The sequence below is a fragment of the Leucopleurus acutus genome, assembly GCF_964270905.1.
Source record: "Leucopleurus acutus genome assembly, chromosome: 2".
NCBI classification, from domain to species: Eukaryota; Metazoa; Chordata; class Mammalia; order Artiodactyla; family Delphinidae; genus Leucopleurus; species Leucopleurus acutus.
This window is the reverse complement of record NC_139143.1, coordinates 111,668,506-111,685,655: the sequence shown is the minus strand read 5'-3', so window position 1 is coordinate 111,685,655 and position 17,150 is coordinate 111,668,506. Positions and strand designations below refer to the sequence as shown.

Below are 17,150 nucleotides of genomic sequence, written 5' to 3'. Positions count from 1 at the left end.
CAGTACAGCCTAGGGTCCCAAGCTCAGCGTTCACTATTGTGTTAGCGCCGGCGGCGGAAGGACTTAGCCCCACCGCAAAGTTAAAGAGTCCTTCTTTGTTCAGTCCCTGCCGCGGACGCAGGGCACGGTGTTCTTCCGCGCTTACCACACAGTCTCCGCCCCCTCGCGGCTCTGGAGAGCTGCCATTCGGTCCCGGAGTCTCTCTGCGCTCCCAGAATGCACCGGCAGTCCGCGGGAAACCAAAATGGCGAAGGGTTGTAGTGAAGTGGGCTGTGTTTGAGGCCGGTGTAAGAACGCTCACTCTCTCCCCCCCCAACCTTCGTCCCCAGGTCCTCGGTTTGTGCGTGTGTATGTGCGGGGTGCCTGGTGGGGCGGGTGCCCGGTAAGTGCTCGGACTCGCAGGGGAAGCGCCCACGGGGTCGTGATTGGTTGTTTTTTCCTGTATGAAGCGGTTGGCACCACTGAAGTGACCGAATGAGGTGAGAGACCTTGGCCTGGGAACCAGGCTCTTCCGGAGGAGGTGGAGGGGGTGGGGAGGAGGAAGAAAGGAAGCAAGTATAAAAGGGAAAGATGGAGGCTCGAGGTGGGGGTGGGGGCTCCAGTGTACGTATGGGGGTGCCTTGCATATGTCGAAAAGAATGGATGGAAAGGGGCAGTCAGTTGGGTGTTGGAGAAAATAGGGACTAAAGGAGCGAGCAGGGCGTTGGGGGAGTCGGTTGGAGGAAGAAGATGAAACGTTGAGACGGGGAAGCTGTGTTTGGAGGGGCAGGAAGGAACCTGGGGGCGGGAGACGGTTGGAGGGGCAGGATGAACCTGGTGATGAGGGGGTGGGGAACCGAAGGGAGGAGCCGTGAGGAAATGGGGACTGAGGGAGATGAGGGGGACCAGAGTGCAGGGGTTGCCTGGGACCTTAGGGGCCGCAAAGGGAAGTAGCAGCATGAAACGGGAGGGTGGTGGAATTGTATGGAATTGGAGTATGGGGGTAGAGTAGAAGGGCAGGATGGAGTAGGAGGATAAGGGGAACACTAAGTAGAACGTGAGAGCAAACCCTGAAAGCTTAAGGGGAAGAAGTGGAAGGGAAAGTGTGAGATGGGGGAGAGGTACCTTATATTCGGAGCCCACCAAAAATTTGAGACAGTTTTCTGTTTAATTAAATCTAACTCGTATGCCTGCTTGGATGTAGATTTGTAGTATTGTATTCATTTTTACAACTGAGGTACTCACGGTTGAAGGGATTTTAACTAATTTGCCAAGATTTCTTAACATGTTTTAATAGTGCCAGAACTCTTAACTATGTGTTTTACAGTCTGGCGTCCTTGGTTGCTAGAATTTTTCTTTGGAAGCAGCTAGAGGGAACAGATGGATTTATCGGGGTGATTTGACGAACTGTGAGGGTTCCTGAACAATGGGTAAAGGGATATGGAATGCTATTCTATTCTTTAAAACATTGAACTTTGGTTAAAGATAGAACCCATTTACTAATTAAAATATATAAACCTAGGTAGACCTGTGTATAACGTAAGAAAGCACCATGTGAGGTCAGTATAGAACTAGAAATATGTAAATAGTGCCTGATTTAATTTGACTCCAGATGCTCCGGTAGTAGTAACTTTCTCCTTCAGATTGATTCCAGGTGACCCTTCTGTACACTTTGCCTATAGGCTGGTTTCAATTTCCATGTTTTCATTCTCCCTTGAGAATTTCTTTTTTGAGCAGTGGATTGCAAAGACAGTGAATTTAAAAGTATTTAATGTGGGTAAAATAAAATGTACTTAAATTATTGAGTGACCTTTTCAGAGGTTTGAAATGCTTTAAATGGAGCCATTTTGACGAACAGCTGTAAGTGCCCAGTAGTTTTGGCAAGGAAAGAGCTGATTTTAAATGTCTTTTCTATTCTTGATATTTGGAATGTTATTCACACTCCAAGCATTTGTAGTGATAGCTTGCAAAGGGAATACAAGGTGAAACTTTTTTTTTTAGGTTCCTAATATAAAAATCTATTTGAATTCATATTTTAAATTTGCTCGCCTTCATTTTTTTTAAGTGCTAAAAATATTCTGAAGTATTTGAATTAAGAGTGCACCTGTTTCCTGATAACTGCATATTCATGTCAATGGGCATTAACGGAAATCTATACCTATCATGATGAAATGCACACACAATTTTAGAACTAGAAGTATAGAAATCATCTGGTTAAACTTTTTTTCTAGATGAAACAAAATATATTTAATTATGCTTTTAATTATGCCTGTTACCTCAAAGCTCAGTTAGGAAAGGAATTTTATCCTTTGTATTTTGCTGTGGGTCATAAGTTCTTTGATGTCATGGATTATAAATATACCTTTTCATTAGATCTTTGACTGAAAGGATAATTTGCTTTATTTGTATTTCAGCATAATCTTTACATCTGACTTTAGGAAACTGGCAGTATAGTGATAATCTATTTTAACAGATGGGGAAATTTGCCTCTGAGCAGTTGCCATGGCCAACATCTGTAGCTTGGTGGTTCTGAAAGTAAAATTTAATTGCAGCTTTAGTTAGTCTAAACTTCCGTGAATGATACTCCTTGGTTGATGTTTTTATGCTTTGTTTCCCATGTTCTTCAAGATTTGTTTCTTGCAGCAAAATACAGTATAGCAATCCTAAATTGGAATATGGTAGTTTCTCTTTGGATGTTTTTTATGTATTCGAGTAGTGTTGTCCAATAGAACTTTCTGCAATGATGGCAGTTATCTATATCTGCTGTATCCAGTATGATAGCCATGGGCCAATGTGGTGTTGAACACTAGAAATGTAACTGGTGAGGCTGATAATTGAATTTATTTCATTAAAACTAAAATTTAAATGGCCATATGTGGCTGCTGTATTGGACAGCACAGTATTGCATCCATTTATTAGGCATTGTCACACCCATCAACCATGGAAACCACAGGAACTAAGGAACTGTCTTTGAACTAAGGAGATTCAGAACTATCTTTGAACTAGGGAGAGTCAAGTTCTCTTTGTACATTTTTAAGATGAAGTAATCTTCATTTTTGCCACGCATCACGTCTTCTGTCATTTCTCTGTTTTCATATAACATTGCAAAAGAATAGTGAAGGTATCAATGTCTCTGGTCTTTTTAAGATGTAAGTTTCTTTTTCCTTTGTCAAAAACAACAAAAATGGATTTTAGGAAAATTAGTTTACCTTGTTATTTTAAAAAATTTATTTTGTTATTTTTACTCAAAAAATTTCAAACACATACAAAGTGAATAGAAGTATAATGAACTGTTTTGTATCCGTGCTTGTTTCATCTGTACTTCTACCCCCCCACTCCTTTGTTTTTATTATTTTTTAAAGTTTTTTGAGGGAAAATTTACACATCTTGAAGATCTTAACTCTACACTTCTAATAATAGTTTAATTGAGATATAATGCATGTATTATATTTATATATACATAACTCACATGTATATACCCTTTTAAGTTATAATTCAGTGATTTTTAGTATATTCAGAGTTGCACAACCGTCACCATTATCTAATTTCAGAGCATTTTATTACTCCAGAATGAAAGTCTGTATCCATTAGTAGTCACTCTCCATTCCTCCCTACCTGGGCCAACCACTAATCTACTTTTTTTGTGTTTATATTTGTCTGTCTTGGACATTTCATATGAATGGACTCATACATTTTTGTGGCCTTTTGTGTTTGGCTTCTTTCACCTAGCATAATGTTTTCAGAGTATATCCATGTTGTAGCACATATCAGTACTTCCTTTTTATGGCTAAAATAGATTTCATTGTATGTACTACATTTTGTTTATTCATTCATCAGTTGATTGACATTGTTTTTTCCCCACTTTTTGGCTATTATGAATAATGCTACTATAAACATAACATGTACAGGGTTTGTATGGACACGTGCTTCCATTTCTCTTGGGTATGTAGCTAGGAGTGGAATTGCTGGGTCAGGTGATACCTCTGTGTTTAATGTTTTGAGGAAATGTCAAGCCATTTTCCAAAGACCCTGCACCCTTTTACAGCCTCACCAGCAACTATGAGGGTTACAGTTTCTCCACATCCTTGCTTGTACTTGGTCTGTCTTTTTGATCATAATCATCCTAGTGGGTGTGCAGTGGTATCTCCTCGTGGTTTTGATTTACATTACCCCGATGGGTAATGTTGTTGAGCATGTTTTGTAGTTATTGACCTGTTGTGTACCTTCTTTGAAGAACTGTCTATTCAGGTCCTTTGCCTATTTAAAAAAAAATTGGATTATTTCTCTTTTTACTGAGAGTTGTAAGCATTCTTTGTATATTTTGGATACAAGTCCCTTATCAGATGTATGATGTGCAATTATTTTCTCCTGTGGGTTGTCTTTTCACTTGATGGTGTCCTTTGTTTTTTTTTTTTTTTTGGCAGTATGCGGGCCTCTCACTGTGGCCTCTCCCGTTGCGGAGCACAGGCTCCGGACGCGCAGGCTCAGCGGCCGTGGCTCATGGGCGCAGCCGCTCCGCGGCATGTGGGATCCTCCCAGACCGGGGCACAAACCCGTGTCCCCTGCATCGGCAGGCGGACTCTCAACCACTGCGCCACCAGGGAAGCCCCCGTTTTTTTTGTTTTTTTTTTTGGCGGATGATGTCCTTTGAAGCACAGAAGTTTTTAATTTTGATGAAGTTTTATTTATCCCTTTTTCTTTTTTTGCTTGTGTTTTTGATGTCATATCTAAGAAACCATTGCCTAATTCCAGTACTTTTTTTTTTTTTTTTTTTGCGGTACGCGGGCCTCTCACTGTTGTGGCCTCTCCCGTTGTGGAGCACAGGCTCCGAAAGCGCAGGCTCCGCGGCCATGGCTCACAGGCCCAGCCACTCCGCGGCATGTGGGATCCTCCCGGACCGGGGCACGAACCCGTGTCCCCTTCATCGGCAGGTGGACTCTCAACCACTGTGCCACCAGGGAAGCCCTCCAGTACGGTTCTGAAAAATGGATATAACTGTGTTTCTCATAAGCCTATCATGGTGTAGAATACTTCTCTCTAGGAAGCTCACATGTAGCCTTTCTCAGTCTTCCCTCTCCCTAGTTACTGTTCACTTTAATTTTGAATAGAACTTTATATAATAGAATCATTCAGTATGCATATCTGTTAAAATTTTTGTTTCATGAAACTAGAACTGCAGTCTTAGCTTGAAAAATCCCATTATGCAAAGGATATTGTAGTAGTGGCTTAAGAATCTTACATTATGTGGTGACAATCCTAACCAGTACTTCGTGTAACATGAGGTTTTTTTTAATGGCTTATGAAGACAGTTCTCTTATTTTGAATGGATAAAACTGAGTAGGGACTTAATGAGTATTTACTTCCAAATGTTGCCTAAGATGAGGATTTAAAAATTAAGGGCACAGGGCAATGTGAGGGATCCTTGTGATGATGGAAATATTGGTATCAAATATTTTTGGTTGTGATATTATTCTGTAGTATAAAATGCTAAATCAAAGATGCTTCCACTTGGTAAGAGTTACATGGAATTTATTATTTCTTACAACTGCATATAAATCTACAATTATCACAAACTAAAATGTTTGATTAAAAAATAAAAGTTAGGGGGACAAAAGTGGACCAAAGCAGGCGTAGCAAGAACAGGTCAAATTGGTTTGGTTTCGGTCAGTCAGGTTCTAAAAACAAACTAAAGATGCGCGTTTGTTTTTCTCTACCCTTACTAGTGAAGTTTACATTGCAGGAAAAGCTCCCACAATTTTTTTAAGTTGTAGTGGGGGGTGGAGTGGAAAGACACAGGTGTCTACTGGAAAGTACTGAATGTATACTCAGAAGATTGGGGTCTTTGTTTAATCTGCTAGATCCGCAGCAGTTTTAGTTTCTTTACCTGTAAAATGGGGATGTTACCCACATGTGTTACTCACAGGATTGTTGGGAGGGTCAAGAAGGAAAATAAAGGAGAAAGCACTTTATAAACTCTAGGTGCAGTGTAATTGGTTAGTATTATTTTCCAGAATCTTTTCCCAGAAGAGTTGTTGTATAGAACAAGAGAATCAGGTATACCTGTAATGAAACCTATGCACTAAAAACATCTTCTACAACTTTCCTCTCTAGATGATGAGTATGTCTAATACTGAATGAATAAATTATTTTGCCCTGTTCATAATTATTGACTTCAGACATGTACAGCGTAAACTGCCATGTACGCTGTTGAGTATAATATATTTAGAAGTGTTATTGAACCAGATGTTGAATTTTTTAAAACCATATTTTGTTAGAATTTGAAAATACTGGCCCTTGGTGTTTTGGGATGACCAGTGCTGATAGATCTAATTGATCTAAGATAAGCACCCATAGAGCTATCAATAAAAAACCGAAAAACAAACCCAAACTAACAAGACCAGTTTCTTAGAACTCATACCCTAGAGATTCTGATTTGAGAGATTTGGTACAGGCTTTTATATATGTTTGTGTTTAAAATTTTTTCCCACTTGATTTTGTTTTGCAGCCAGGGTTAAGAAGTACTAAATTTTGTTCTAGGGTCAAGTTTAGAAACTTACCACTTCTTATTAAAACATTACTAAGAGCTATACAAAGGAAAGACTAATAATAGGCATGTTTTTCATACTTGAAATGAAAAAGAAAAATATTTTAGTAGTATTTCCATCACACTCATTTAAAATCTTTTAAATAAGTGGTTAATAAAGTAGTTAATGGAACTTTGTAGTCTGGGAACCTTGTGAACCTGTTAAATGTTTTATAAAATTGCATTTAGGTGTTGTGAGATAGAGAATTCTCCTTTCAGGGAAGCGTTTAAACAGAGGCTAGATGATCATCTTATTTAGGGATATTATAAGGAGGGATTTTTTTTTTTTCATTAGCTAGGAAGTCAATGACCTTCTAGGAACTTTCTGAAACTAAAATAAGTTTCTAGATTATAATGAAAACAGTGGGCATTCTTTTTCCTTTAGGTTGATGAGAATTGTCAAGGGGGATAAAATTCTTCCCCAAGTCAAGTTTCTCCTGAATGTCCTGTTTTCTATTTTTTCAGTCTTTTCCACTTTATGTCTAAATTCATCTCTTAGATTTTTCTTTTTCAAAAACAGCCTGCAGAATATGATGTTTTTCAGTTTTTTTGTTTCAAGAGTTTTATTGCTGTTCATTAGAGAGGAACAAACAAAAAGTGGTTATTTGCAAAGATTAAAAATTTAGAATATCCTTACAGAATTCACTAGTGCAGTGATTCTCAAATTTGATTCTCAAATTTTTTGGTCTTAGGACCCCTTTACAGTCTTAATTCTTGAGGACCCCAAGAATTAAAAAATGAGAATACATATGTGCACACCCCATTAATCTTAAGAGTGAAATCATCACATATCATTTAGTCCCTGGAAAATTCCACTCTACAATTCTGGGAGAATGAGTGAAAAAGGCACATAATGTCTTAATATTATTTTGAAACTAGCTAGGACTTTGTAGAGCTCATAGATCCCCAGGTACCGTTGAGACCTGCTTCTTCAGTCTACTCTTTCTTTAGGGAGTTAGGGTGGTTTTATGCATTGCAGGGTGTTTAGCATTCCTGGCTTCTCTCCTTAAGCAGATTTTTGTCTCTTCTTGGAAAAAATTTGAGGCTCTCAAACATGAACTGCTTCAGGACAGGAATAAAGACGCAGACGTAGAGAATGGACTTGAGGACACGGGGAGGGGGAAGGGTAAGCTGGGACAAAGTGAGAGAGTAGCATTGACATATATACACTACCAAGTGTAAAATAGATAGCTTGTGGGAAGCAGCTGCATAACACAGGGAGACCAGCACAGGGAGATCAGCTCCATGCTTTGTGACCACCTAGAAGGGTGGGATAGTGAGGGTGGGAGGGAGACGCAAGAGGGAGGGGATATGGTGATGTATGTATACATACAGCTGATTAACTTTGTTATGCAGCAGAAACTAACACAACATTGTAAAGCAATTATACTCCAATAAAGATGTTAAAAAAAACAACAAAAAACCCACCATGAACTGCTTCAACTTCCTATCTTCACATCTACCAACTTAACTATAAATGTATCCAAACTGACATGAAAAGAAATGTACCTTCTTTGATTCAAGACTAGTCTTTTCCTTAAAGATTCAATTTCTCTGACTTGTGTTTTCAGTTATCTTTTGATATCCTCCTCCTTTCATATTAGAAACATGGTCAAGACTTTTCATACTTAAAAACAGAAAAAGCCATTCACCTTAACCTTGTATCCTTATCCAGATGTTTGTAGCCCTCTCTCCTTTATGTAGCCAAGCTCTGAAAAAAGTTTCAACTTCAGCTCTCATTTAAACTTTTATTAATAAAGATATATATATAATACACTCATTGTAGAAAATTTAAATATTAAAAAACTTTAAAAAGTAATGTATATCACTCAGCTACCAAAAATGCCTTTTTTAGTCTCATTGCCTTCTTTTTAAGCATATTTTTCACTTATGCTAAACACTTAAAAATTTCCTTTAGTGGGGTAATGCATGTAGTTGACCAAAAATATCAGAGTATAGAAACAGAAGGATTTAAATGAACAGCTACAGTCCTCAGGCCTCCTGAGTCCTGCTTTGAGAGGGAATTATTTTATTTTTAAGTGTTATATTCCTTTTTTCTGCTCATTGTCTCCATAATGCTAAGTGATACTTTTATACTACTATTTTTTTTTTTTTTTTTTTTTTCGTTACGCGGGCCTCGTCACCGTTGTGGCCTCTCCCGTTGCGAGCACAGGCTCCGGACGCGCAGGCTCAGCAGCCATGGCTCACGGGCCCAGCCGCTCCCCGGCATGTGGGATCTTCCCGGACCGGGCCACGAACCCGTGTCCCCTGCATCAGCAGGCGGACGCTCAACCACTGCGCCACCAGGGAAGCCCTTTTACTACTATTTGATTTACTCACTTTAGACATTTTGCTGTATAAAGACATAAAGATTATGCTGTGATAAAGATTCAGTTAACTTATGCCCTACATTTCTTTTCTTTTCCCCTTTCCAGTTTTTGGGTTTTCTACTGGTTAGTTCCTTAACTTTAAACTTAAACCTTTTTTCATATCCCATCAGTTTTGGACTTTATTCCTCCACCTCGTAAGGCAAGTATTATTAAACTCCCTTCCTTTGCCTTGGTTTCTCTTCCTCCTTGCACTGCTCAATTTTTGTCATTTTCACATTGCTTTTCTGTTTTAAATTTTGAAAACATTTAATATTCTCTTCTTAGCCATAATTATCTGTCTTGTTTATAGTTGATTCTAAAGGTTGAAGATTAATAAGCAGCTTTTATATGATCTTGACCAAGTAAATATTATCGTCTGCTGTGCTGGATAGAACCATGATTACAGTTCCTTTCTTGTAACACTTTTTTCCCTTAAAATTTCTAACACTTTTTCATGTTTTCTCTGCCTTTGTCTTATCTGTAAATTTTTCTGGTGTCTTAAACTGTCTTAAACTGTCTAGTTTGTTAATCTTCCTTTTTCCTCAAACACCACTCTTTGGAACCTTTTTTTTTTTCTTTCTTTTTCTTTTTCTGGTCCAGACTAGTTGTGCTCTAGATTTTTTTCATGGCTGCCATTGTGGGGATTCTCTCTGTTGCTCTCTTGGGTTGGGTGCACTGTTTCCTGCATCCCATGTTTTTTCTTTCTTGGGGGATATTTCCTCACTTTACTAGAGCCAAATCCTCAAATCTTGGTTTAAGATCTTAACATTTATTTTATATGCCTTCATTTTTTTCAAATTTAGTTTGGTTCATTGGGATTCTAGTTTGAACTTTATTTTTCTTCACAATTTTGAGGCAGTCCATTATCTTCTAGAATCTTAACTCTAATTCTGCTTCTCATTCTTTTGTTAGGTAACTTGATTTTTCTCTTCGGAAGCTTATTGAGTCTTCTGTTTTCAGTGTTATGCAATTTCATGCAAATTTAGGGTTTTTGAAAATCAGTACTTTGAAAGTCCTATCATTTTGAAGATTTTTGTCTCCTTTCAACCTTGGGAAATTTTATTATTACTTAAAAAATAATATTCCCTCACACCTGTTAGATTGGCTCTTACCAAAAAGACAAGAAATAACAAGTGTTGGTGAGGATGTAGAGAAAAGGAATCCTTGGGCACTGTTGGTAGGAATGTAAATTGGTGCAGCCACTATGAAAAACAGTATGGTGGTTCCTCAAAAAATTAAAAATAGGACTACCATATGATCCAGCAGTTCCATTTCTGGGTATTTATTTCAAGAAAACGGAAACACTAACTCGAAAAGATACCCAGTTGACCTAGAATGACACAGGTTTGAAGTGTGCGGATTCACCTTTATGTGGATTTTTTTTCCACAAATATAGTACCTGTATTTTCATTTTACAGGTCTTTAAATTAACTAAGTGTGGGGGGAAAGTTTGTGTTTGATTAGAGATCACAGTATGTGGAATCAGAAGAACTAGGATTTGATTATGATTCTATCCAAGACTATTTCAGTTTCCTGACCTTGGATGAGTCATTTATCAGTTCCTTTGTTTTTGAGGCAGAGATAGCAGCACTCAGATTTTGACTCTGCATTGGGGTGGGGGTGGGGGGTTGGTTGTTGCCCCTAACCTCCTACTTGTTCAAGGGTCAACTGTATATACCTTCCATGTTCATTGCAGCATTATTTATAATAGCAAAGACCTGGAAGCAACCTGAGTGTCTATCGGTGGATGAATGGATAAAGAAAATGAGGTAGGGATGTGTATGTGTGTGTGCCATGGAATATTATTCAGCCATAAAAAAGAATGAGATGTTGCAGTTTGTGACAACATGGTGACTGGACCTTAAGGGCATTATGCTAAGTAAAATAAGTCAGACAGAGAAAGACAAATACTGTATGATCTCACTTATATGTGGAATCTAAAACAGGACAACAACCAAAAAACCCAAGCTCAGATACAGAGAACAGATTGGTGGTTGCCAGAGTTGTGGGCTGTGGGTGTGGGTTGGACAAAATGGGTGAAGGGGGTCAACAGGTACAAATTTCCAGTTATAAAGTTATGGGGATGTAATGTACAGCATAGTGACTGTAGTTAGTAATACTCTATTGCGTATTTGAAAGTTGAGTAGATCTTAAAAGTTTCATACAGGAGAAAAAATTGTAACTGGTAACTGGTGTTAACTAGACTTATTGCTAACTGATGTTATAAGACTTTTGTTGTCATTTCGCAATATATATAAATATCAAATCATATTGTATACAGGAAACTAATATAGTGTATTTCAATTGTATCTCAATGTGAAATAAATATTAACTAGTAAAAATAAAAAGGTGCCGTGGAAATATATTTCTAGATATGGAAAGATGTTTCAAATATACTGTTAAATTGTAAAAAAAAAAAAAAGAAAAAAAGAAAAAAGGCATGTTATGAGCAGTATGCAAAGTAGACCTAATTTTTAGAGATGAAAATATACACGTAGATCAAAAAAATTTTTTTGGTTCTGTGCATTATCTCTTTATTGAGGGCCTCTTTTCTTTTTTTCTTCTTCTTTTTTTTTTTTTTTTGAGGTACGCGGGCCTCTCACTGTTGTGGCCTCTCCCGTTGCGGAACACAGGGTCCGGACGCGCAGGCTCCACGGCCGTGGCTCACGGGCCCAGCCGCTCCGCGGCACGTGGGATCCTCCCGGACCGGGGCACGAACGCATGTCCCCTGCATCAGCAGGCGGACTCTCAACCACTGCGCCACCAGGGAAGCCCTCTTTTCTTTTATATTCTGCATTTCCTTGATCATTTACCCGCCCCCCAATAATCTGGGGATATTTTCATTGACTTATTTTTCCAGTTCAATTAAAGATTTTTTTAAATCATATTTTTAATTTCAGGAGCTCATTCTTGGATTCTGATTGTTCCTTTTTTACATCATCATGTTTTCAATGTTTGGATGCAACATATCCTTAATTTTTTTCTATGTATATTAATTAGACTTTATTTGTTTATTTTGGCTGCAGCTTACAGTATCTTAGTTCCCTGACCAGGGATGGAACCCAGGGCCCTGGCAGTGAAAGTGCTAAGTCCTAACTACTGGACTGCCAGGGAATTCCCATAGACTTTATTTTATTTTATTTTTTTGGTGGGTTTTTTTGGTTTCTTTTTGCGGTACGTGGGCCTCTCACTGTTGTGGCCTCTCCCGTTGCGGAGCACAGGCTCCGGACGCGCAGGCTCAGCGGCCATGGCTCACGGGCCCAGCCACTCCGCAGCACGCGGGATCCTCCCGGACCGGGGCACGAACTCGTGTCCCCTGCATCGGCAGGCGGACTCTCAACCACTGCGCCACCAGGGAAGCCCCATAGACTTTATTTTTTAAGTTCTCTGTTCCTGGATTGTTTCCTTTGTAATCTGTTTTCTTGGGCTTTGTCTTTTATATTGTAGTTTTTCAATATTATTAAATCAGGAGGCAATACATGCTTGGGTACCTGGCATGGCTGGGTTTAATTCATGATGAAATGTGGATAGCTAGCTCCCTTCTGCTTCCCATGTTCCAGAATGTGAAAGGCATTGGGACACCAGCACTCATTCACCCTTCTTAGTTCTTTTCAGGCACTCTCCTTGTGAGTTGAACCCTCACTTTTTTTTTTTTTTTCCTTCCTTTGCTCCCAAAGCCAGCAGCTGGTCATACCAATGATGGTTAGATGTAGAGGAGGCAGCCAGTTCTTGAGATGCTGCTCAAGAATGGTGACATCTCAGGAACATGGGGAGGTATATTTAAAAATAGTCCCTTCCTCCCCTCAGTAAAAGGGGGAAGGGGAGTAGAAATGAAAGGAAAGAGAACTAACTAATGCTGTAGTGCAGCAGTCCTGGACCTTTTTGGCACCAAGGACCAGTTTCGTGGAAGACAATTTTTCCACGGACCAGGGTGGGTGGGTGGGTGGGGGATGGTTTGTGGATGATTCAAGCGCATTATATTTAATGTGCACTTTATTTCTATTATTATTACATTGTAGTATATAATGAAATAATTATACAGCTTACAATAATGCAGAGTTGGAGCCCTGAGCTTGTTTTCCTGCAACTAGATGGTCCCATGTGGGGGTGATGGGAGACAGTGACACCCGAAGTGTGTTGCTTCTGTCCATTCTACTCTGTAATCTTGTTTTGGTTGCTGTCACTGCAGAAAACCCTGCTTCACAAAGATAGGATGTTGGAAATGGAAGCAGGCTTTTCAGTGTTTTTGTGGCAGTCTCAGGATATCCCGCCTTGAACATATGGAGATTTGAAGTTGTCTCAAACATACTTTTAAGGCCACCGTCATTTGTGATCTCAAGCAGTCAATCCTCTTTCAGCACGGACAAAGTTGATTCACCCGGCTTATTCACAGATGGGTCGTGGATCCATTCCTTCCCAGTTTGGGGGTCTTTTATGGTTGGGAAGTAATGCTCAGATTCTTTTGAAAGCTGAGATAGGTGATCATGCACCAGCTGGGAGAAAGAAGGCCCTGGTTCAGTCTCTTTCAAAATCTCTGCTAATGTTTGAAACGTCAAAAATCCCAGTGTTCACTTGTTGCCCCCATAATTACAGTTTGGCTTTGAATGCAGCCACTTTATTTGCCAACCTGAACACAGTTGTCGTTTTCCCTTGAAATGACAGATTGAGTGCGTTGAGCAGGTTGAATATGTCACACAAGTAAGCAATTTTGTGACCCACTGTGTGTCACTGAAATGTGCTGCCAGTGGTGACTGTTTTTCTAAAAGAAATCTCTGGAGCGGCTCTCGTAACTCAAAAACTCTGGCCAGTCATCTACATTTAGAAAGCCATCTCACTTCTGTGTATAAGAGAAGATGTGTGTGCTCTGCGTCCATCTCCTCACAGAGCTGCATGAACAGACGTGAATTAAGGGCATGTGCTTTAAAGTGGTTGATAATTTTAATCAGATCCTGTAAAACGTTAAATTCAGGTGACATTTTTCGGCTAACCAGCACTTCTCTGGATGACACAGTGCGTAGACTCACATTCAGAAGTGACCTCTTCGACCCAAGTAGTGAAACCAGAAAGCCGTCCAGTCGTGGCAGCTGCTCTGTCCCTGCATATACCGACACAAAATGACCAGTTCAGTTTTCCTGATATGTAATCGTTCAAAGACTTGAATAGTTCTGCAGCTGTGGTGTTGGTTGACAACAAAAGTGTACTTAACATATCCTCACGTACATCCTCCTGAAAAATATATCGAACAAAACCACGCATTGTTGCCTTGTTGTCAACATCGGTAGACTCATCAACCTGGATTGTGTACCATGGTGACTCATTAATCCTCTAACAATTGTGTCTCAGTGTTCTCTGCTGTTTTGTCAATTCATCTAGTTATGGTGCTAGCTGAAAGAGGAACACGTGCCACCTTTTGAACTGCAGCCTCTCCTAAAAGTTCACAACAAATGTCCTTAGCAGCAGGCAGGATCAACTCTTCAATAGTAAAGGGCTTCTTAGCTTTAGCAATGCAGTTAGCCACTAAGAATGATGTTCACAGTGCAGACACATTTGATGAAGTGGTGGCCTTCAATAATTGCTTCTGTTCTTCGTGGTCACGTTTTTTTCTTTTGAAAAACTCCAAAGGCTTGTCTTTTAATGCAGGGTGCTTGGTCTGCATGTGGCAAAGCAGTTTTGAAGGTTTCATGGCTTCGTTGGATAGCCGGTTGCCACATTTTATACAAAGCGGACTTGGAGAATGTGAATCACCTGTTGCAATGAACCCATAATTTTAGTAGCATTCTTGGTATTTTCTTTTAAATGCAGCTTTCTTTTTGTTGGCAGTCTTAGAGTCTTTTGCTGTCTCATCATCGGGTCTTACCCCTTTTCAAAGAAGCTCTCCAGCGACGTTTGTTTTTTACTAATTTTGGCTGGGGTTAGCCTGTGGGCTTAACAAAACTGTGCCTGAGACAAGTGCAAAGTGCAGGAAAGAGGCGCGGACGGAAGTGGTAAATAAAACAATGGGCGGGGCCATGTGCGGACTAAAATAAGTGTCGGATTCTGACTTAAAGCCTGCCACCAGGTGCAGCTGTACAATTGAAGTACATCGACTCACTATAAAGCCTGCCACCAGATGCAGCTTAATTGTCACTTGCCACTCACTGATAGGGTTTTGATGAGTCTGCAAACAATTGATTTATTATGGTCTCTGTGCAGTCAAACCTCTCTGCTAATGATAATCTGTATTTGCAGCTGCTCCCCAGCACTAGCATCACCACCTCAGCTCCACCTCAGATCATCAGGCTTTAGATTAGATTCTTATAGGGAGCGCAACGTAGATCCCCCGCATGCGCATTTCACAGTAGGGTTCGTACTCCTATAGCTGATCTGAATAGGGGCGGAGCTCAGGTGGTAATGCGAGCCATGGGGACTGGCTGTAAATACAGATGAAGCTTCGCTTGCTCACCTGCCGCAGACTTCCTGCTGTGCGGCCTGGTTCCTCACAGGCCACAGACTGGTACCTGTCCGTGGCCCCGGGGGGTTGGGGACCCCTGCTGTAGTGAGTTGCTGTTATTAATGGGATTTTCAGGAACATTGGGCCAAGGTGGGAAAAAAAAAAGATTGAGAAATACAGTCAGCCCTCATATCTGTGGGGTTCTGCATTCGTGGATTCAACCAACCTTAGATGGAAAATATACAGGAAAAAAATTCCAGAAATTTCCCAAAAGCAAAAATTGAATTTGTCTTGCATTGGCAACTCTTTACACAGCATTTACATTGTATTAGGTATTATAAGTGACCAAGAGATGATTTAAAGTATATGGGAAGATAGGTTATATGCAAATACTATACCATTTTATATGAAGGACTAGAGCATCCTTGGATTTTGGTGTCTGAGGGGTCAGGGGAGAAGGGGTGGGGGTGAGGGTCCTGGAACCAATATCGTGTGAATACTGAGTGAGACTGTAATGTTTATAAGGTCCAAATGTAACACATAAAGCCCTTTATGGTATGCTTGTTGACAACGTCATCTCACAGGAATAATGAGAAAAATGAATTATTGTTGTGATTGGAATATTGGGGAGTGGGAATGAGGATTGTATGAGAGGTTAACTTACGAAAGCATTTTATATTTTGTAGGGATTTAAACTTTATTCTTTTGACCAATGTCAAAATTAAACTTAATTTTGTTGCCAAAATGATTTCTTGCCATATCTGAGTATCTCTATTATTATTTACTAAATGGTTTTCTTTATATTAGCTTTAACTCATTTAGCTTTATTCTAAGCAATAACCATCAGTTTGGGAATGAATATATATATATATATATATATATATATATATATATATTTTTTTTTTTTTTTGCGGTGCGCGGACCTTTCACTGTTGTGGCCTCTCCCGTTGCGGAGCACAGGCTCCGGACGCGCAGGCTCAGCGGCCATGGCTCACGAGCCCAGCCGCTCCGCGGCATGTGGGATCTTCCCGGACCGGGGCACGAACCCGTGTCCCCTGCATCGGCAGGTGGACTCTCAACCACTGTGCCACCAGGGAAGCCCTGGGAATGAATATATTTTTAATACGCACTAAAATAATTACACAAAATGAAAAATGTTTTTTCCTGCCAAGATACTCATTACAACTCTGTAAAATGCTGTATATCATCAACTATGAGATGCCAACAATTGCAGGATGTGCTATTATTCGGTGTATCATTAAGAAAGGAAAGGCCCTATTAATTAAGCTGGAACACAGAGCTTATCATGTAGAATTTTTATTTTATGCCGATTGAAAGACAGCTTTTTATCTATCATTCTTGTATAAACATAAAAAGGAAAGTATAAAGGACATTGGGTTAAGGTATTTCTACGACTTTCTGTTAAAAATTTGCTTGTTTTGAATTACTTAAAAAAAGTTAAAAAAAATAACATTTTTATTGAGATACTTCATATGTCATTATAATTCATCCTTTTAAAGTATACAATTCAGTGTCTTTTAAAAAAAATTCATAGAGTGTAGAATCATTACCATTATCTAATTTTAGAACATTTTATTACCCCAAAAAGAAACCCCATATCAATTAGCATTCATTCTTCATTTCCGCCGCCTCCCCCTAGCCCCTGAAAACCACTAATCTACGTTGTGGGTTTATATTTTGCCTATCCTGGACATTTCATATAAGTAAAATCATACATTTTGTGACCTTTTGTGTTTGGCTTCTTTCACCTAGCATAATGTTTTCAGAG

General features: G+C 39.5%; 1 protein-coding gene across 1 annotated transcript in view; it reads left to right on the top strand.

Annotated features, from left to right (window-relative positions):
• Positions 1–244: 244 nt before the first annotated feature.
• The window catches only part of MTF2 (metal response element binding transcription factor 2), an 85,704-nt gene continuing 68,798 nt past the window's right edge, over positions 245–17,150 (top strand). The window contains exon 1 of the mRNA XM_082832734.1: positions 245–479. Coding sequence (XP_082688860.1) covers positions 475–479 — 5 coding nt within the window. The 5' untranslated portion in view covers positions 245–474. The remainder of the gene's footprint in view (positions 480–17,150) is intronic.